Source organism: Neolamprologus multifasciatus, chromosome 12 (assembly GCF_963576455.1).
Source record: "Neolamprologus multifasciatus chromosome 12, fNeoMul1.2, whole genome shotgun sequence".
NCBI lineage: Eukaryota > Metazoa > Chordata > Actinopteri > Cichliformes > Cichlidae > Neolamprologus > Neolamprologus multifasciatus.
In genome coordinates, this window is record NC_140450.1 from 27226825 (window position 1) to 27249193 (window position 22369).

General features: G+C 39.8%; 1 protein-coding gene across 3 annotated transcripts in view; it reads left to right on the top strand.

Annotated features, from left to right (window-relative positions):
* LOC146507167 (leucine-rich repeat transmembrane neuronal protein 4-like) overlaps window positions 1-19116 on the top strand; it is a 70727-nt gene extending 51611 nt beyond the window's left edge. The window contains exon 4 of one of the 3 annotated variants that reach the window (XR_014877195.1): window positions 373-475. Coding sequence is in view for 1 of the 3 variants with exons in the window: in XM_085180172.1 (XP_085036298.1) it covers window positions 373-591 (219 nt within the window). In the remaining 2 variants the exon portion in view is untranslated. Of the gene's footprint in view, window positions 1-372 lie in introns of all 3 variants that reach the window. The other 2 variants (XM_085180172.1, XM_085180173.1) reach the window with 2 other exon arrangements.
* The last annotated feature ends 3253 nt before the right edge of the window (window positions 19117-22369 follow it).

Below are 22369 nucleotides of genomic sequence, written 5' to 3' on the forward strand. Positions count from 1 at the left end.
CCGTGGTAGCACGTAAAACGAAGAGGGGTCTTTGAATCAGCAAAGTGCTTGTAATGTAATAAGCACTCTCTTCTAAATGGAGCCTTGACTCCATTTAAAAGAGGGCAGAAAATATGTGTGCACTCTTGCTTAAGGCTTTCATCTTGCATATAAATCACTCCTGAAAGTGGGTGTTTGAGCGCCACAGATTTCAGGTCTTGGGGCGCATGCTGTATTACCGGCCAAGGCTGCATTAATGACAGAGCTGTGCCATGGCACCATGAAGTAAATTAAGCCAATTCCAAATATTCTAAGGATTTTTTTTCTTGCTGTTTTAAAAGCCTTACCCTTACGTGTGCTTCTTCTTTCCCTCTACTTTCTGTTTCTGTCTAGGTACCACGGCAGCTGAGTGCTCTGACATTGTACAGGTGTGAGCAGTCGGTTCTGGATTACTGCCATACCCACCTGTCGCTGCACCTCAATGTGGGCATGGAGCCCTCCACTCAGGCGCAGGGAGGTCCAGGGCCAGCATTGTACCAACCCAGACTAATGGCTGCCCTCCCCTCAAAGCCTGTGCTGCCTTGCCCCCAGACCCACTCCCACCACCACTGAGCTGTGCACACCACGAGGCTCTGTCTCCAAACTACTGTACGTCAGCTGCACATAATCACAGAACTGCTCATACGAAATGAAAGGCTGTGTGGGAGGAAGCTGGGACTGGTAAAGAAGCAAAGGAGACAATTAATTTACTGCAGAGCATCCTGGAACCAGGGTAATGAAAATGAAAATATTTCTCAGTGGAAATAAAGGGGAGCAGCAGTTTTGATTAGTGAGCTTCTGACCTACCTGACCCTCAATGTCCTCAATTAGCAAAGGAGGCTGAAATTCAGCATGACTTTCTGCATTCTGCTTTGCCTCTTGAGGAGTATTAAAGATAATAATTTCATGATTTGTTAATCTTATTAAACATATTTCCTTGACTTCTCATAACGTGGACACCCCTCTGCTGTGCAGGTAAAGTAATCAAAATGCAAAATGTTGTAAACAGAGCAGGGGGAAACAGCATGATAAGCAACTGAGTAGCTGAACAAATGAAAGCTCGGCCAAGCTGAAAGGGTTTCTACTGTTTTGTTTTGTTTTTTTCTTTTTTCTGATCATGCTGTCAGCCAGAGGTCTCTCTCAAACTCAAGTCCCTGTAGCTTTTTTCATTTCGAGAAATGAGCCTCTCCAATGAAATTACCCAAGACAAGAGAAACAAGTCCGAAAATAGCAGACAGTAATTGTTTTATAAAATGTACAGCCCACACATCTTGCTGGCAGTCAGTATAGTTTACATTGTGACTTTTGAGTTGCTTAATGATTTGTGATGTTGATCACATTCTTATTCATTTGAGAAATAAACAGAGGAAAAATAAACACCAAGTACAGAGCTCGGTGCACTGGGACGTTCAGATGTTTACTTTTCATCCTTCATTTAAATCACTTATGTGGCTAATGGTTTTTGGTTTTTATAATGTGTTATTCAGCCAATTATCTGATTGTACACTTGCATATCTACACATGTGCTTTTTACAAAATGCTACAATATAATATATGGCAAATAAACTGTGCTAAATGACCGGAAACAGTGTCATTCATCAAGTTCAGCGGTATCAACCCAAACAACTGTCTGCTGTACTTTGCCAGCTGTGTAGGTGGTTTCAACTGCAGAGCACAGTGCACAGCACAGGCAGGACTGTCTGATAATGATGTGTGTTTGGTTTTTGCCTTATTGATCAAGACCCTGATGGTAACTTCTCTTGCTTTTCTTCTTCTGTGACTGTGTGGTATCTGATGTGATACAGTAAGCTCGCTGAACTCATACACTTCTAGGCTATATTACTTTCAGGGAAGGAAAACGTGTACAGATCACCCAATTAATATCCTGAATATTGTTCAACGCAGCAGTTCTATGTTCTTAACATAGACACAGTTTACGATGAAATTGGTAAAAGGTTATTGTGATATAAAAGTATACATTTGTTTTTCTGCTGGGAATTGACCGTTAGCTAAACCTGTCCAGTAAACAGCAATCGTCAAATAATAGTTTATCTACAATAACTATGTGCAGCAGACCTGCTGAGCTTTGGTTTTCTGCATATGTTGAACTGCTAACCTGCAAAATCAACACTCACCATTTAAGGAGATTATTAAGTATATGATGTGAATGATAGCATGCCCAGCTTACGGCAATAAACAGTTATGATACAGTTGTAATAGTAACACAGTTTTACCTTTGAGGCCAATGAAAATTAGTTAACTAAACTGTTTGGGGTTAGGGTCCCACAACTAGGCAAGCTCACTACACAAGTCCCCAGAAGTTGGTCCTGAATACTGATTCAGCATATTGTAGAGTAATATTAGGAGCTCAGTCCTGCTACACGTCTGATTGATTTAATTAAATCTACGTAAATATACACACCTAGCTAGCTATGACAACAGGCAAAAGAAGTAAGACTAAAGATTTAAATAAACACAGGAGGGGGCGCTTAATATAATATTATAACAGTATATGGACAAAGGTTTTGGGGAGACATGCTTAAATTTATTAATTCAGGTGTTTCCAGAATTTTATACAGGTGTATAAAATCAAGCGCCTAGCTATGCAAATCATAGCTAGGTGTAAATCATTTGTGAAACAATAGATTTTTTTTGAAATCCTCACTGATCTCAAGCATAGAGCTGTAATTGGATGCTGCCATTGCAAAAATGTGTCCAAATATTTCTGGCACAACTTCACCTGCTTCCAAGGTGCATTGAGAAGGACAAAGGTCCTTGGTGGCGTGAAGACTCCAGCGACACTTGAAGCACTATGGAACAACTTTATTAGCTGACCAACGCGTTTTGGCTTGTGGCCTTCATCAGGGTCATTACAAAATACCAAACAGTTTGTGTTTAAATAAATAAAGAAATCCAAGTTAACCAATCACACATAAACAAGCTGACCAATCAGCATTTAAGGGGGTGGTACTAGCCAAGGCATTCTTATTACCGACACATAACATACTGACGATTTGTCACGTCCCTATGATACACGGCGGATTGCGGATGAAATCCCATAGAATTAAGCTTCCAGCCGTGTATTCCAGCCCTAAACCTAACCTTAATCCTAAAAGCAAAATAGTGTAACTCACAGAAACTCATTAATAGACCTGTATTCATACCTGTAGGAAATAAACTCTTTAAACAAAATATCCAGAATGCTTCATGGTGAGCTTTATTTTTTATTGGCATTGACGCCATGAAGCCCAGTCAAAGAGGTGATAAAATTAACTTTATCAGGAAAAAGAGAGATCTAGTTCAACTTTTTGTTATGGAATTAATAATTATTTTTTATTTTTTTATTTAAGTACTTGTGATTGCTATGTGTAACTTTTTCTGTGGACCTTTGACAATGAACTACTTTTGGATATGTGGGGTGATTTTCAGTCCAGAGTCAGCCAGTACCACCCCCTTAAATGCTGGTTGGTCAGCTTGTTTATGTGTGATTGGTTCACTTGGATTTCTTTCTTTATTTAAACACAAACTGTATTTTGTAATGACCCTGACAAAGACCACAAGCTGAAACACGTTGGTCAGCTAATAAAGTTGTTCCATAGTGCTTCAAGTTTCGCTGGAGCCACCAAAAAGTCACTTGTGTGAAATTCTTTCCCTCCTACAGATTTCACAAGTGGTATTATTGCAGAGTTACAAAGTGGGGTTGCCAAGTTCTGAGCTGCATACTGTGTAAAGGTCTCCAACACTATGCTAACTCCAGAGTTACAACCCTCCTCTGACATTAACATCAGCATAAAAGCTGTGTACCAGGAGCTTCGTGATATGGCTGTTCATGTTCATGTGTACAACGTAGCTCTGTGCATTTGTCCACATAGTGTATATGTAAATTTTGGTTTCCTTTATTTGAGTTAAAGAAAAATTCTTAAGTTTAAAGTTTAATGTTGACTATGTTTGAACTGCATCTAAATTATCTTTTAAGAAACTCATCAAAATAATATATAGCTATTACATTTTTACTAAAGTAGTTAGCTAGCAGCAGCTATGAAGATCTGTTTATTTTAGCTGGCCAAGCCATTGCTTGCAGGGGCGTCTTGTGTGCATCCATGTGAAATTAAAAAATAACAGCGATGATTTAACAGTAGATTAGCCCCTAAACTCTAATGCAACAGTAATGGATGGGGATAGGGCTTAGCAAACGGTCAATTGTTGAGAGGCTTTTTGCAATATTGATTTTAAAAAAAATGTTTTTGAACATGTGACATCACAGATTAAATTGTACTGAGAAAATTATATTTATTATACATTTTGTTTTCTATGTGTTTGAATAGAAATGTCCAGGGATGTACAATATTCTGTCATTATCAATACTGTATCCATCTCCAGTCATGCATTAGCTGTACTCTGAATATTTTAACGCTGACTGTATAAAACAAGTCATCTGGCATAATGAAGAACAAATGAATGACGCATTGATTGTGTACAGCGGCACATGTGTATGTCCGATTTTCAACAGTTCCTCAATAACAGACATTTTGCTCATGCTCCGCCTGGTGTTCCTCTGTTTAAAGACAGAAAGAAAGAAAGAAAAATAAAACAGGCAGTGCAGACGATATATCTTCTTATGACAACACGCTCTGACACACGACAGATTCATGCTGCTTGAGGATTTATTGCTCTGTAGCCGTGCACACGGAACAGTTTAATGACGCTGATAGACTGCATATACTGCACTCGCTTCAAGTGTTCAGAAGAGCGTTGAGAGAATCAGGACAGTGAGGAGCAGCAGATGCAACACAATAGCATCAGACCTAAGCGTTTGCATGGATTTACACTAACAGGCTGATGACTCATCATACTTCAACCACCACTGACAAACACCTCTGGAGCAGCTCTGTCTCTACGACTTTACCCGCAAACTAGAAAGATAATTATCACACACATCACATCTTAAATCAACTGTGTGACTCACAGAAAGGGAAAAGAGCAATACACAATATTTTAAAGTTTGGAGTGTGTAGAACTAGGAGGGTTGATAGATGATTTTTACAGGTCACAAGAAGATTAAGGCATGTGGAAAAAGAACCAAAACAAAAATCTTTTTCTAATATAGAAATGTTGTCATCTGAAACCTTGAAATGATAAAACTTATAATAAAGTATTGACTGAAATAGGCTGAAAACAGAAACACTCAACTGTTCCCAATTTTGTGCATGCACACCGAAGCCAGAAGGCCACTAGACAAAATCATTCTTTTTTAAAAGGACAATGCCAATGCTTTCACTGTACAGGAACAACAACCACGCGCTCCTTGCAGATGCTGACTGGCTTAATTTCTCGGAAATGAAAAGTGCCAAGGCAATCATAACATTTTTGTTTTTGTTACTTACTTTTATCGGTTTGGACAACACGTGCGTCCTTCTGACAATCTGTTGGCACTTTCTTGAAAAGCAGGCACAAGCTATCTTCTCACCCCTTCTGAGCTGTCAGACTGAGGTAGACAATGCAACACTTTATAGTATATGGGCTTAAAATCCCTTCATCCCTCATCCCGTTCCATTCCATTCGATCATATTTCCGGGGGGTTCAGGATGGCGTAGAGGGAGACTTCCACATTTACAATTCTCATAAAAACACACTAAAGTAAAGGGCAGAGAGAGTGTGAAAAGTTACGATAGCTTCTTCATTCAATCTATTTTTATACTGGTTTTTAAAATCGCCCCCAAATAGCTCTGTTGACTTATTTACTCAGATGTTCTGAAATCAAATAAAATTGGGCCAGATGTTTTTGCTTTTGGCATATTCTAACCTAAATTCTTCTTGTGGATTCCAAGTGGTTGCTGCAACACAACAGATTAGAGAAAAATTTACCTTTTCAAACTGTAACAGATGCACAGATCATCTCAAAGTTGCACAGTCAAAAGGTATACATGCTTTTGTTTGTGGCTGTTCTCCAGGTGTATTTTTCCTCCAAAAGGGCTTCGTCTCACCCACCAGTTTAGGATATGTTTGAAGTGTTGAAGGATTTGGGGTCAAACTGAAGTTTCTGTCTGTCTTCAGCCGCTTGCACGTTGCCCCGTCATTTAAGAATTATGTTGCAACTGCTGGCGGGCAATGCAGCTGTGAAAGCTCTTGATTTCCCCGGGGAGTTACATTGCTTCTACGCTCACAGTTTGAGGTTACCTTTACCATTTCAGAAGCCCAATATGACACTGGTATTTTTTTTTTTTTAACAAAATGCCAAATCACAAGGCAATTGACTACGTTCCTGATACATTTTATGGTCAAAAGGCATAGCCACTAATGCTTCCAAGAACTAGCAGCATTGTTTGTCACATTGTTTGTTTAAGTTGCCTAAATACTAATTAAAAATCTTTGAGTTGGACATAATTATGCCTTGTAAAGGTACAGTAGCTGCCTTTTACCTTAGCAACTCCTGAACTCATTTTATCCATTGCACAAATATAAGGTGTTAAACTAGTACAGCATATTTGTTTTAGTTTAAGTCTTGCTAAGTCATGACTCTGGATTCAAATTGGATGCAAAGTTTTTATTAGCTTTTAGCATCTGGACAGTTCAATTGGACACCTGCGACCTAAGTATTTGTTTGTTGTTCTCAGTGAATGCACCAGTGTTAAACGGGAGTTGAAAACAGCAACAGCTGAGCCTCAGCTAAAGAGCTTGGAGGTATCAGGTTATGCGTATAAACAACAAGAGCCAGAAGATGGGATAAATAGCTTATGAGTGAGAACACTGCAGATGTCATTTTAAATATGAATTGTCTTTGAATGAATAGGAAAAAACAGACAAAATAGAATTTAGTGATAGGCTGGTGGCCTAAGTGTGGAGGATCAATGCAAGGACAGCAGAGGAAAACCACAATATAATGCAGCTAAAGCTGCCCAGAATGCAAAATGCAAAAGTGAGAGAAAGATTAAGACAGAGGCAGCTTGTGGGAATATGAAAGTGATGTATGTATGTATCGAAATGGTAAAACTCCTGATCCAGCACTTCTGTTAGCTAAATGTAATGTACAAATACTATTATTATGTATAAATAGGAAAACTATACCAAAATTAGATGTGGAAATTAACATATTTTAATTTATATGCACATAACATATGATATTTTCTTGGTGAGTGACCATGGTACGAACCACACTTAACAGAACTTCTAATAAACCTACACTATATGGACAAAGGTATTGGGCTACCTACACAATGTAGGTACCTGTACATGCATCTAAACCCATGCCATGAAGCTTCCGGTGTACAATGTTAATGTCAGAGGAGGTTTCAAACAGTAGAGCGTTGGAGATATAACAGGGCTCCATACTTCAGTGGCTGATTTGCTGGGTTCCTAAATGCTTCCACTTTGCACAGTCCAATTACTTGTTGCAATGGCAGCATCCTATGAAAGCAGCACAGTCAAATTCAGTGAACTCTTTAGAATGAGTTATTTTTCCAAAAATGTTTGTAAAGAGCCTAAGCAAAGAGGCCCAGACCTCCCTCTCCCCAGCCACCTCCTCCAGCTTATGGGGAACACCAAGGCGTTCTCAGGCCAGCCGAGAGATATAACCTCTCCAGCGTGTCCTGGGTCTGCCCTGGGGCCTCCTCCCGGTGGGACATGCCTGGAACACCTCACCCAGGAGGCGCCCAGGGGGCATCCTTGTCAGATGCCCAAACCACCTCAGCTGGCTCCTTTCGATGTGGAGCAGCAGCGGCTCTACTCTGAGCCCCTCCCGGATAACCGAACTTCTCACCCTATCTCTAAGGGAGAAGCCAGCCACCCTTCGGAGGAAGCTCATTTCTGCCGCTTGTATCCGCAATCTCGTTCTTTCGGTCACTACCCACAGCTCAGGCTTTGCTTAGGCTGCTGCCCCCGCGCCTCGGATAAAGCGGATGAAGATGGATGGATGGATGGATGTTTGTAAAGACAGACCGTGGGGATACATACTTGATTTTATACATCTGTAGAATGGTCCAGAAAATTCCTGAATTTAAAGATTAAGAGATGTGACCCAATCCATCTAGTATGCTTGTAATGTGCACAACTATTGGCTATGATAATAAAACAGATATTGTGTGAGCAGCAGTAATTTTTCACAGTGTCTTTCAACCCTCTGCTACTTTTGATGAAACTACAACTCCTTCCTCCTGTTCTCCCCAGCCTAAATCCTCCACCCACTCAAATCTTTTCTGCATTGTCTCTTACCCACTCTGGCCTCGTTATGCAGAGAGAAGAGACCAAATCCTAATAAAAAATGCATTTTCATCACTCGAAATAATGCTACGCAATTCACATGAGGATGTCGGCATTATTGGTCGAGGCTTTAATATCTAAATCCAATATGCAACATAGGCTTTTCCTTGATTCAACAGATTTCCTGCACAGAACAGGGCTTCAGCCGAAGCCCAAGTGGGAAAAAGACACACTGATGCACTAAAGACGGGGTTAATGCAGGAGGACGCCTGAGTGGAAGCGCATTTGGTGACACTGGTGATTGAAATGCACGACTTCCTTAAAAAATGTCAGTAAACAATGAAATTTAATTTAAAAATCTCAAGCTGTAGCCACAGCTGTTCTAGTCACTGAAAGCCGGGATAATACATAGTCAATTGCTCCTATTTAAATAGTTTCAGACTAGTTTCAGGTCTCCCTCAATGCCACATTCAGCAGTGAAAATACGAATCAATTATGGTAAATAGAGCCATAGTTAAGCTGGTATTGTGCTGCGTGCTTTGTATTAAAGGCTGACTGCCACTCACTTTACCAGACACATGCTCTCCTTAGGATTATACTGGCAGTATGTGAATGTGAGAAATCTCCATCAAGTTCATAAATGTGTGTAATCTAGTTTCACATTTAGCTGTAGTTCAGATGAAAGACAATTAGGCCAGCTTTTTCTCTACATTCTGCATACTAGTGAAATCTACACTCGCTCAAAATTACCGGTTCAATGCAGGCAAGTGACTACATGGACAAAGTTATACTCTTATTCCTAAACTTGCACTTACCCCTTTTGCTTATCAGGGCTTTTAAAGAATTGGCAGCGTGCTACAAGCCTGCCTCATTTTGCTAGAGAAGTACTAAATAATATGGGAACACAGCCTGCCTTAGCAGGTTAATGTCATCGCATGCTGCTGCCTTTTACCTACTGGAAGGACTGATGAAGTGGCTTGTAGAAGTACTTGAAAATTCAACTTGACCGTACAAATCAAACATAAACCAAGTTAGTTTTGCTTGTAATCTTAACCTTGAACTACTTCTGTGAGGCAGCTTCTTTGTTCTCAATCTACATTTTTGCAAATGGCTACAATATCTTTAAGTGTGGCAGATTGTGTCACCAGAAAATGAAATGATTCTGTCAACGTATAATATTCCTGTTAGTGAAATGGTGGTTTGTAACCAGAGTATGGACCGCTCAATCTGCCACAACCAGGCTCACTGTCTCCTTCACTCTCTCATTCACCAACTCCCATTCACTCCTTGTCGGTGGCGCGTCTCAGCTCCCAGTCCAACTGCCGTGTCACGCAGTCAGGCACAGAGAGACCAGCAGGCTACCAAACTAATCTTTGCAGGGAGCAGAGTGAACCTGACTGAACAGTTCGTGTAAGGGAACAAAACGTTCATGAAGGAAGACGTCAGTTTAGTGGAAGGAATTCCCAAGAGTACTGGATGGAAACTGGAGGCATTCGTTTAGCTACAGTAAATGGAAAGAAACCATTATGGAGCATTTTGTATTAATTATTTAGAGCTTTAATGGTGCATCTTTGTGACCATATTGTGTCTTAATATGTTGCATTTCTGATTAGTCTCCCTTGCATAATAATTACACTGGTCACCATGCTCTGCTTGGTGCACAGATTGGTATTTGTACAGAGGAAAAAGGTTGCTAGGCAATCCACTGAGATCTAAGAAAAGGTCTGTATGAGATGTGGCGAAGACAGAGAGCTGGCAGTTGCTGGGTAAATTGCAAGTAGACAATCAAAGTCATATCACACTGAGCTCAGGAGCAGAATGAGAGGAGCAAGCCGCTGAATGAAGCTGTTTACCTCCTGTCCTCGCGCACAGCAGCAACTGGTTGACATAATCAGGTAACCTGAGCAATTAAGTACACTCCATAAGACTATCAGTGACGTCTTCTTTATTTAGGAAAAAAAAATAGAGTTTTTACCGCTTTCAGGATATGGTCTGATTACTTCCATGACGGACATAGTTAGAAAGGGCTTAGGATGTGGCTTTGAGCAAACAGCTTTGATTTTTGAGTGAGACAAGAGAAGGAAGTGGCATAATTGGGTTCACACTCTGTGGAGACTGGCTGACTCCCAGACCCCCCACCCCACCCCATCTCCCGAGCATCTGAAAAACACCCAGAATAAATAATGACCTGTTGATGAAACAGTGCAAAAGTCTTACACCTGACCAAGTTCGCCCCGCTGACATGGCACAAAAAGGGCCAGATTGAATTCAGCCTGTCTTTCAACTTAATACACAGGTGTAGCTGGGTGCCCTGTGGGGGACGGTGGGATTTATGGCTGGGAAGACTGTAGCTGTCATGTCCCTGCAGCACCAGCAGCAGCACCACCACCACTGCTCAGCATCTCTGCCAAGGCGCAGTTTACTCTGCCAGCACTAGCCTTGCATCCCAATGAGCTGCATGCAGGAAATGGCTAATGTTACAGCCTCTCATCATGTATCCTGGGATATGAGCTCAATTAACTCAACATAAGCACTGTCAATGGGGATCAAAACAGATACAGGCATCGTATTCAGCTGCATCCATAATTACAGTTTATGTAACAAACTGGGAGCCAAAAAAAAGAAAGAAAGCGGCACAGGACCTGTGTGATTGATAGCTTTGATGTACAATTTCTTTGTTTCACACCTCTCCTTTTTGCCTGTAATCCATCTTTAAGTGACTATACATAGGGGCTGGGGCATTCAGGGTGATCTCGAGGAGCCGGGAATAAAACCAGAGGAAGCTCCATCAATTTTAGCTTGCTACACTGATTTACATCTCACTGGCAGAAGGCAATTCATGACTTGTGGAAAATCCGGTGTTTTCCTCCCATTTTTCCACATGACTGGGAATCTATCATGGCAGATCTAATCAGGAACTTCAAGAACGGTTATGGAAGGTTCTCTTCTGATCACGTTCAATCGAAAATTTGTGCATTTAATCACAATTAGGGAGGGAAGAAGAAGAAGTAAAAGGGAATATCTGTTGCTGTAAAAGCTGTATTGACAATTTTAGGTCATATGAGATTTGGCACTGGAAGGCCTTTGTAACCAGGCAGGATTTCACTCATGACTTATCTCTTCCACCTGACAGGAGGGAAATCCATCAGAAAGTGTCTGCGATCAGCATTGTTTTAAGCTGTTCTGTATTTAAGCTTTTGTCCCTTTGAAACCAGAACCATGTCTTTGTGTATTCAACAAGCTAACAACACATTTTCCAACTCATTTAGAAATGAATGATGAATTTTTAACAATTGAATATGAACTTCCTTCTACTTTAATGTGGCTTTATTGCCACGTGCCGACATTATCTAACTGGCTCTGTAACACAGTTCAGAATAAAAGCTTTTGGAAGAGAGAAGTTGCAGATGTATAGAGCAAATTAAATGCAACACATTTACAATATTGTTTTTGGAGTACAAAGAGTAACCGAAGCTGCTACTCAGTACTATTATCCATAAATGTGTCATTAGACTCGAACGAATAAGAGACACGCTTTATTTGTAGCCAGAATTCCAGTGTAAAGCATTTATTTATTTCAGGATATGAGGCCGTTGCCTGCTATTCTCCTGTTCTTATTACATTTACTCATTAAATTAATCTACAGCTTATCTCCTGTTTATTATGTTGAAGAGAGCTGCACAATTAATCTAAAACCGCCTGGATATATAAAAAAGAACTGCCAACGAGCCAGCGCGGCTGGAGATTATTCTTTTAATTGCTGTTAAGTCCGGCCGTTCCAGCTATTGGTTTGTCTTCAGCGCCGTCCCGAGAACACGAATGTTGCATCGCTGAGTAGAAATTAGCTCTCCTTAAAGAGAGACTGTTTAAACGTTGTTTTCTCATCCGTCTTTAGATGCCGGGGCATGTTGTTTGCTTGTAAAGCCCAGGGGCATTGTGTGTACTGCAATGAACTGATTTATTAAATTGTTTGCCTCGGAGCAGCCACAAATATCCCCCATATTACAGGGGAGCTGGAGACTGTTGACTGGTGCATCGGTGCCACAAATGATAAATTGCATCAAGAGCAGCCAAGAAAGATCCCTCACACATACACACTAGCTGCCCCACCCCCTTCCACGACACAGGAGCCCAGACACTTTTGATTCTGCATGACCGTACATAGAGGGCTTAAAGAGTTTCTTGTCAGTTGAAAGAGATAAAAAAAAAATGATAAAGGGACAGAAAGTGTCATGAGAATGGTTCTTTTTAGCCGTCACTCCTGTCATATGTGCTTACTGTAGACTATACAGGAGATTCTTTGTCTCTCTCTCTCTCTCTCTCTCTCTCTCTCTCTCTGTCAGACACTCACACACACAAATAGAAGATGTAAATTATCTGACAAATGTCTGGGAAAATTTCACATTTTCACAAAGACAGCCTATTAAATCTTACATGTCGTCTGTTTTCTGTAAGTAATCGTTTCATATAACACAGGTTCTCCTGATGCTACCAGAAGAAATATGCAGCTGTCCTGGGGTGTCTGCTACTGAGCAGTTGTTTTTATTTATTTTTATTTTTTTGCAGTGTAGTGGGCCATATTGTCCTGCCAGCGGAGGCAACTGCCTTGGGAGAGTATTGTTGCCACAGGGAGGGAGATGAGGGGGCGTCAGTGTGCATCAATCTTTAGGCAGGTGGTACATGTCATAATGAGATGATCATTATTATTGATATTGTCTAATTTTTTTTAGGTGTTGAAATCAGTGTATGTGTAAGTAAAGTGTAAGGTTCTTTTTTTCTATTTCCCTACAACACAGAGGGAAATATTGCATTTGTGCACTCCACTATTCACTTGCAGTATTATAGCACCAGTATGCACTGGTAGAGAAAAACTACATAATACATATTGTAGTATATCCACCACACATGCAGATTCTTGTACAATTAGTACATTTTACTAACAATACACACTTTTACTTGGGAACATTTTTTTTAAAGCAGGACATGAAACAGTGTTTGCATTTCTGTAACAGCTGTTAAATTACAGAGGATGTCAATGCATCCGCTAACACTTTTAATTTGACTTTTTAATTGCAAGATATTGATTTAGTTAACAAGAGCAAATTTAATGATCTATTTTTTAATAAAGCGACTGTATCATTTAATTGAAAAAAATAGTGCTTTATAACAATGTGGTGAGAAGAATTATGGTGGAGCCATATGTTGGTCTTCTCTAGTGAGAAGGAGGGAGAGAACATGTTCGTTTTACTTGACAGGTTTCTGTGCTGCTGTGTGTAAAATGCAGAAAATATGGATGCTGTCAGTGTGTCCTAGTTCTATAGTGCATGGTTTTTGTGTACAGTGTACACAGCACAGTTACCACACTGCGGCTAGTCGACTGTTTATGTAGCTGGCTTACAAAAAATATCAACGTGCTCATTTCACATGAACAGAAAATGGTGCATTGCATGCATTGATTGATGTCAAACTGGAACTTTAGAAAGCCAGCATAAATTTATAGGATTTTTATTCACTGTGCTTTACAATTATTTCCTTAACAAAAGTGGGTGAAGTAACTTCGAGTCTGGCATTTTGGCCGCCGCCATGATGTTTACTTGGTGCCAGAAGGGATCATCTAGCAGGAGGGGGTGGATTGCAAAGTTATCGGCTAACTTGGTGAGCAAGATGTATTCATAGATGACACATACCTGCTAATTGGTGTCTCTTCTTCTTGTTTCAACTGCTCCCTTTAGGGGTCGCCACAGTGGATTATCTGCCACTATCTAACTAATCTCCAGCTTTCTCCTCTGTCAAACCAACTACTCCTACTCTCCCTCACTACATTCAATCAGTCTTCTCTGTAGTCTTCCATCTTCAGCATCCTTTGCCCAATACATGCATTATCCCTCCACTATCTTTACTATGTAAAGAATCCCTTTCACTCTTGCTGCTGCCCTACCCTGTCACTAGTCTCCACCTTACCTGCACTCTCTTTTTCACCTCTCTTGTGCACTGTCTGTTGATTTGGATGGTTGACCCCAGGTATTTAAACTCATCCACTTTCATAACCCTTACTACTTGCAGTATCACAGTTATGCCTGCCCCCTTCTCATTCACACACTTGTATTCTGTCTGGCTTCTACTGACCTCATTCCTCTTCTCTCCTGAGCAAACCTCCACCTCTCCAGGCTCACTCCACCTGCTCCCTACTCTCACTACAGAACCTGCTAATTAGTGTCTACATATAAGAACTATTTTATAGAATTTCACTAAAATAAAAAAAAGTATAGACTTCTTGGACGGCCTGGATGGATACAATTACCACATAGCAAGTAATCTTGTGTGTCTGAGTTCCAAGTTAGTGACTCAAATTAGCTGAGGTGACAGGTAACAGACAGCTGGCAGCTACAGCCACCTTCATCAGCACCGGCCTGACACTCAAAGTGGCCACACCCTTAATAAGTCATAACTTTAAGCTGTGATGCAGTTTAAACGGATCAGGTCTCCCTGATATAAGGCAGTAAACATGTTTATATCTGCTCTAAAGTTGGGCATTTGAACACTGGACTTTATAGTGAATAACTACAAATAAGATTTCTTGTTTCCAGCTACTTTGTGAAGCTCCTTTATTGCTTCCATTTATTTCAATTTTGGGACAATGTCCCAAATTCTGGCACTTTTTACTTATTTACAGATTAGGGCAACATTTTTAGCCCCGTGTGAAATGATTTGTTAACAGAGCAAGGGACATAGCATTCAACATAGCATTTCCAAATATACTAGTTTGGATATATTATTTCTATTCATACAATAACAAAATTATAATGATTATTTTTATTATTATTATTATTTTTTTTACCAGGATCAGTATTATCAGCCCCCTAAAAAACAGACTTTTTATTGAGACATAGCACAAACCAGTGCTGTGCAAGGATGCACTTTAACTTTATAATGCTCAAAGCTTGTAATCAAGTTAAACTGAGGGTTACCGTCCAATTTACACACCATATAAACGCTTCAGCAAAGGTTTGAACTGTCACTTGAGAAAGCATCATGCCCAAAACAAAAGAAATCAGTTTAGACTGATTGAATTGTTTAGACTGAGGAAGAATTGTTGATGCTCACAAAGCAAGAAATGGACTGTGATAACAAACAAAGTAACAAAGTTATCCCAGCATTTCCAAGTGTCATGATGGGAGGGAGAAGTATCATCAAGAAAGAGAGCCACACAGAACAGAACAAGTGTGGCAGAGGTAGGAAGCATTTCAAGCATTTCTGTGAAGAAAATTAGTTAGAGATGTGTCTAAAGACCCAGAGCAACTTGCCAAGACTCTGGTGATTCACTTAGCGAAGCTGGGAATTGTAGTCTCAAAGAAGACGATCACTAGAATTCTGCACAGGAATGGACTGCAAGGGTGCAGACCAAGAAAAACACCACTTCTGCAGAAGAGACGCCTGCAAGTCGGACTGAAGTATGCTAAGGACAAGCTGGCCACACAGGTGCTGCTTGTGTTTGGAGAAAGACTGGGAGAGGCGTACAACCCAAAGAACACAGTCCCCACTGTGAAACATGGTGGTGGGAGTATTATGCAGAGATGTGATGATGCTTCAGTGTATCGGAAACTGGGAATCTTGTCAGGAACCATGAAGAAAAAAAGATATGTGAAGACTGAAAGAAAAACCAGCCAGCAGCAACACTGAGTCTGGTTCATCGTGTTGTCATTACATTATAACACAAATGTAATGCCTCCACAAAGCTTCCATTGAAGACTTTCATTGAAAATATGTGGGGTGAACTGAAGAACTAGATCCATGCCTGAAGACCTTCAGAGAGTGTCCAGCAAAAAGAAAACACAGCATTAAGGGTGCTAATAATTTGCTGTGTTAACGTTTTTTATACAAAAATTTATTTTTCTGTGCAAGTAAAATAATGTAAGCATCCAAAACAAAGCTAGGGTTTTTGGGAAAGCTGTGTTAACAATTCCTTGCTCTTTTTAGCAGCACTTGAGAAACATTTTTTATGAGGTAGGCTAATAATTCTGTTTGTTTTCTACGCTGGACAGTTTATAAATTTAAAGTTGCCACTACTCAATTATTCAAAACCTGTTTAGACTCAGCACATGGTTCAGATTTGGTTTTGAAAACAGCTTGTTCCTGGGTTTTGGGTTAGACTTGCGATCAATTAAAAATAACACAGAATTAAATCAAAATTATGTGTGCATGTATATGTATTGTCAGCATGAGCCTTTTGTAGTGCCTGAAGAAGAGATCTGTGGATGTGCAGTTCATAAACACTGCACGAATCAGCATCAAAGATGTCAGAAAATCTCAAGGATTACCAATGTGTGTCCATAACAAACCCAGTAACCGTGAAATGCTATGTTTGCTCAGGTGGCTGTTAAACCAATGTGTTCCTCTCACAAGCATACACTTAAAAAAAAAATGTATACTGGGTAACACTACATATTTTCTTATTTGAAATATAAAATGAACTCTTTTTAAACAATGGAAACCTGCATTCTTTGCTATCAGAGGAAGAAAATCAAGGCTGTCAGTCCTTCTCAAGTCCTGTTACATTGTATCATCTATTAAAATGTTCCTACACACCACAGAACCTCTCACACCTGTCAGCTCCAGAGATTACCCACACATTCTCTGCGCTTGTCGGTCTACCCTGAGTAACAGCTCATCAGCTACCAGGATACACGGACAACTACTACTCCTCAAACACGCACAGATTCACTGCCTCCGCCTCCGCCTCCACCGCCAACCAGACCTATGCACATCCATCATAATTATGCACAGCAGGAATTCAAATAGCTTGCCTTACTTCAGAGCAGAAGAACACTGGACCAATTTCCCTCTACTTTATGCGGCACAAACAAGACATGGAAATCTATTTTGGTTATGTTTGTTTATTGGAAATGCTTTAGTTAATTTGAAAAATATGAAAGAAAATGTATTTGTGCTTCCCGCGGTTCCTTTATCCATTTTCTCAAGCATCAAATGTAAAAATAAAATGAAATTTGAATTACTTGGAGCCTATATTCAGATACCATGCAAACCCATCTCCACTATGTTTCTGTCATAACTTGTGTGCAATAAGTCACCTTTTCTGTGACATTTTTCACTCATCTAAAGAACGGCTTCAAGCTGTGCCTCCCTGCCAGCATCATATCCACGTTCTCAATTGCATCCGAGACTCAGTTGACCTATGGGCAATATACATTAATCTCCAACTGGTGCCACGCAGGCTTGTGTGGCCTCTCCCTGGGTGTACGTTATAGGGGTTGGAAGTAAGGAAAGCAGAATAAAGAGAAAGACGGATGCAGAGTAAAGGAAGAATCAGCATTGCTGTGCAGAAAATAGGCCACGCTCTCTGCTCCGGTCTGTGTTTGCTGAACAGTTTCATTTCTTTTAGAATCCATTTACTTAATTACAGCCCATTTGGACTGAAAATGAACAAATGATTTGATTTACAGGCTTCATAGGCCACCCTCTTCAGCTGGTTAAAGGGCCCTATGTTTTCCCAGTCGGGCTGAGTGTGTTTATGTTTCATGTGTTTTGCACATGGCCTTGAATATACAGCTCTGTTTTAGTGCAGGGGATAACAGGATCAGCCTAGTGTAGACTAAACGTAGCTCTGTAAAATTAAATCCGTTTGGACTGTGCAGTTTATGTGTTTGGCTACTGTGACTACAGTTCTGCGTTCAAGCCTTAGGGTGACAAATTTGGCCACAGTGCATCACAGAAAACAGCCAGTAATGATAAAACAGATTATTGCGTTTTTCTTCAAGATGGGATTATTCTCAATCTAAATTACTGCTAATCCACGTTGATGACGTGATGCACGAGATGCAAATTTCAGTAAATGAGAATGCTTTAGATAAGGTCATGCACTTCTACGCCACAACAGACATAAATAAAATATAGGAAAATGCACACTTGATGTAACCTTAGGGACAAGGAGGGAACAGAGAAGGAAGGAAAGTGGGGAATCGTAAACGTGAATCACAAATCATAAAGTTTTAACTCCTTGAAAGTGGAAGGTTGGATGAAACTCGGGGGAGATTAAGTGAGATTAAAAATGCTTAATACCTGGCAGCTCATCATCGGGCAGCTTTCCATGAAGCTGTGACACGAAAGGTGACATTGACACAAAGAGCAGAGCTGTGGATGACACTCATGGAGTGTCATGGAGGAGCAGGGCTTTTTTTTTTTTTCTTTTAAGTCGCTGCAAAAGTGGCTATTAAAGAGCAAATATGTTGATTATTCGACTGCTTTCCTTCAAAAATACACTTCTAAGTCTTAGCTGATGTATTTGGTTCGAGCTAGTGTTTTTACACAATTGTGGAGTGTTCTCACTTAAAACTGTGTTTAGTTGTTTTATGAATGCTCGGTGAAACCTGTAATACCAACTATACTTCAAATGTGTCACTGATCTCAGTGGGTTGCACAGTACCTTCACACAGTGTAAATGCAGCCTCTATAGCTTACGGTTTCATTGAATTGGCCGCAGCAAGCCCATGTTCAATTTCCTCTCGCAGTAATGTTCCCTTGAATTAAATGGGTTGGTGAAATTGCGAATATAGGAAACCATTTTGGAGAGATAAAATTATTTTGGTACAGTGAGAGCAAAGTGAGTATCCTCTTCTAAGTGATTTCAGGGGTACAAAAATCAATAGCTCTCTAGTTGCATTTCTGCCAAGTTGATGGAGGTGGTTGAGTGCAGGTGCAAAGATAGATCAAGTTGGAAATCAATCAAATCCGAAACATTCCATTTGAAAGGTGAGAAATGTAGGGCACTGAAGTGAGCAAGAGTCAATTTTTGAAACTCTAAAGGTTGAGTCGTGTTGGAAAAGCGTGTGCCACCTTGTCTAGCAGGGTAGGGAGGTTATATTTTAAGTCACAGGTTAAGTTCAGTATCATTTGTTGTATCCAGGAGAATTCTTCAACAAAATTAAATATTTGTTTGTGTGTTAATGTGATACCGAGGCATTTTTAGGACTATAATGGGTTATGGAGATGTGTTTAAGTGTAAATCAACCAGTCGCTAATCTGCCACACATAGAAATGTAATTTTTTTTCTCCCAGAAGTCGCAAAACAGATTGCTTTTTCTCCTCTTCTTTTTTTCTGTTTGTTTTGATGTATTTCATCCCAGAATATTGCCTTACACTGTGCTGATTTCCTTTATCACTAGACGTGACCTTTCAGTGGGTTGAGAAAAACACCAGCACTTACCTGTGAAATGTCACAGTACTATCCTGGATGTCTTTGTAATTGTATTTTGGGGAGGAAAACAAACAAAAAAAAGTAAAAGTATGGTAAGCTCAGAAGTGAAGTAACTTGCAGGGTAGCAGTAAGTTTTGTTATGCGTGTTCACACATACCACACTGTTCAAAAGACTTGAGCAACCCCTAATTTCTTTGTTTTGTTTTGTTTTTTTTTTGCTTCAACGAGCCAGACTTTTCAGTAATTTTTTCTAAATGGTCTTTAAAAAATAATTCTGGAAACCGGTTGCTTTTTCCGAGGAATGTTTTTTCTTTGTTAAGCCACTTAAAACTGAATCTTACTTCAAGCCTAAAAAGGGCACAGTACCTGACTCAAAGCATGAACCGATATTGTGCCTACACATAACAGACAACTTAGCAATGAACCGATTTTAAACTGTATCTTTAGGTACGTTGATTCTAGCAGCTGGTCATAAAAAACATGGATAGAAAAATAGCCTGACAGGTGGAGAAGTGGATGACAAAAGAAAAAGTGACAGGCCTAAAAATTATGTACAGCAGGTCAACACTATCTGAAAATCGTGTTCTTAAGAAATAGGAGGGAAAAAACTCAGCAAAGACCTGACACAGGACCTGGGAGACTCTGAAGCCTAAGTTAGCCCATTTACTGTTTGCCAAAGCCTCATCAGAAATGGTCTCAGTGTAAGTGTGGCTGAGGGGAAACAGGGAGAAAATGCCGAGATATGCTAAATTACACATAATTACACAATTGCACTGAATCAGTGGAAACAGGAGTTATGGGGGGATTAATCCAATTTAGAAATTTCTGGCTCAAATAATTGTAAATATATTTAAGGAGTAGGTCTCGTGCAGTTTGGGGGAAACGATGATAAGTAATATAATAACTCGCTTTTCGAGCTCCAGTAGATTTTTCTTTGTGTACAGGCTGTGATCAGCTGACCTGTGATGCTACTTTAATATACACTGCTATTTCTGGATTTAGCAAGCTGAATTCAACAAGATCTAAGCAGGTGTCTAAAAGTCTAAAAGGTGAGTGAATCTAATCAGCATCACTACCTTAAATATAAACTACTGTGTGGAGGGAAAAAAAACTCTCCCTCTTCTTCTGTAGCGCTAGCTAGATGCTTAAGTACTATGACTGCAGCTTTATTTAGATCTGCACCATGAACACATCACAAAGAAGAGAAGGGAGAAAAGGATGTGCTGAAGGTATAAGTGGGCTGTGAGATGTCAGTGACGGCATGAAAGCTGCAACACACAAAAATCGTACTCACTTGACAAGAAACTATCAGATTTAATTGCTCAATAACTGAAAGTGCTGGATCATGCCTACTTTAACACCTGTTTGTAGCCATTTTTGTCCATGTGGGATAAACAAAATATGAAAATTGTGTCCATTTACATAAATCAATAGAAAAAATGGGCTTTGAAAAAAACCAGAAGAAGAAAATATAAATTCACTTTGATATGTTGCTCTTCTAGTCAAATCTACATGTTAAACATTTCCTAACATTTAAAAACCATCAAAAATGCACTTTCAGTTCTTGTACTGCGGGCCTGTACGTGTCTGTTTACGTCCCTCTGTGAAAGTACACCAGCAGTTTCTAAAATACTCAGACTAGCCCATCTGGCACCATTAACCATGCCACATTCAGAGTCACTTAAATCACCTTCCTTCCCCATTCTGATGCTCAGTTTGAACCTCAGCAGGTTGTCTTCAATGCCTAAATGTGCAGAGTTGCTTCCATGTGATTGGCTGATTAGATATTAGGACTAATGAGCAGCTGAACAGGTGTACCTAATAAGGTGGCCAATGGGATATAAATGAGACTCTTGTTGTCATGATGAGATACTTTGACACTGAACAGAGGGGAATTTACACTAATGAATAAAAACACAATTACATTTATGGATTTTGTAACATCACAAACCGACCTATTATAATATTCAGAAATCAGAAATACAGAAGTTGTAACATTTAAAAAGATCAGTAAGCCCAGTTATGAGAAACAGTAAACAGAGCAGGACACGATGTGTCTATAAGTGCTGTTTAAATACATGTTTGAATCCATCAGTTTAAATGACATGATTCAATGTTATGTGGTCAGTTTGTTTTTAGTCCTAACAAAGGTCTGTGCCTGATGTCGGGCATCACCACTTACTTCCTGAGGTCAGAGATACTGAACCGTTATGTACATGACAGCAACGAATAGCTGTTTGTGGGGGTAGCTATAATTGCACCGATAGGAATCATTACCTGTCCTTCCCAGGTGAGATTATCAAGTCAATGGTCTTGAACTAATGACCAGAACATTGAGCACAGACCTCTGCGAGCTGCTCGTTGCCTGTGCGGCACAGAGAATATCAGTCTCGGAGCACCAATGAGCCTTTTCTGCAGTTTACGGCTGCAAAGGTATGGTCACATTAACAGCATCTCTAACAACAGAAAGTGGAAAATAATGACTCACAGTTAAATTTTTAATCATCAAGATGCATTCTTTTTTATCATTTGTTTTATAAAAGGTTAGGCATGTATATGGATTAGAAATTTTTAGAGAAAGAAATAAAGTGAAATGTTTCCTTTACTCATAAGAGAATAAAGACTCTGCAGTCCCACTCAGCTCTGCAAAACACTTTAACATGTGACCTAATGGGCAAAGTTAGGAAACAGGTGGTGAAACATATTGAGAATTTTCTTTTTTTTTTTTTTTTTTTTTTCTTTTTTTTTTCCGCCTGTCCCATTTGGTTCTTTAGCCGTCAGAATTGTTGTCTGAAGACCAACAAGGATACCCAATGGATTTATTTTGCCAAATGGATCATCATGGCATTGCCGTATTGGTCCATTTGATCGACCTTTGTTTTTATTATTTATTTTATTTTCAGTTGTTACAGACGGGACAGACATGAGTGAGGGATAGGAAAG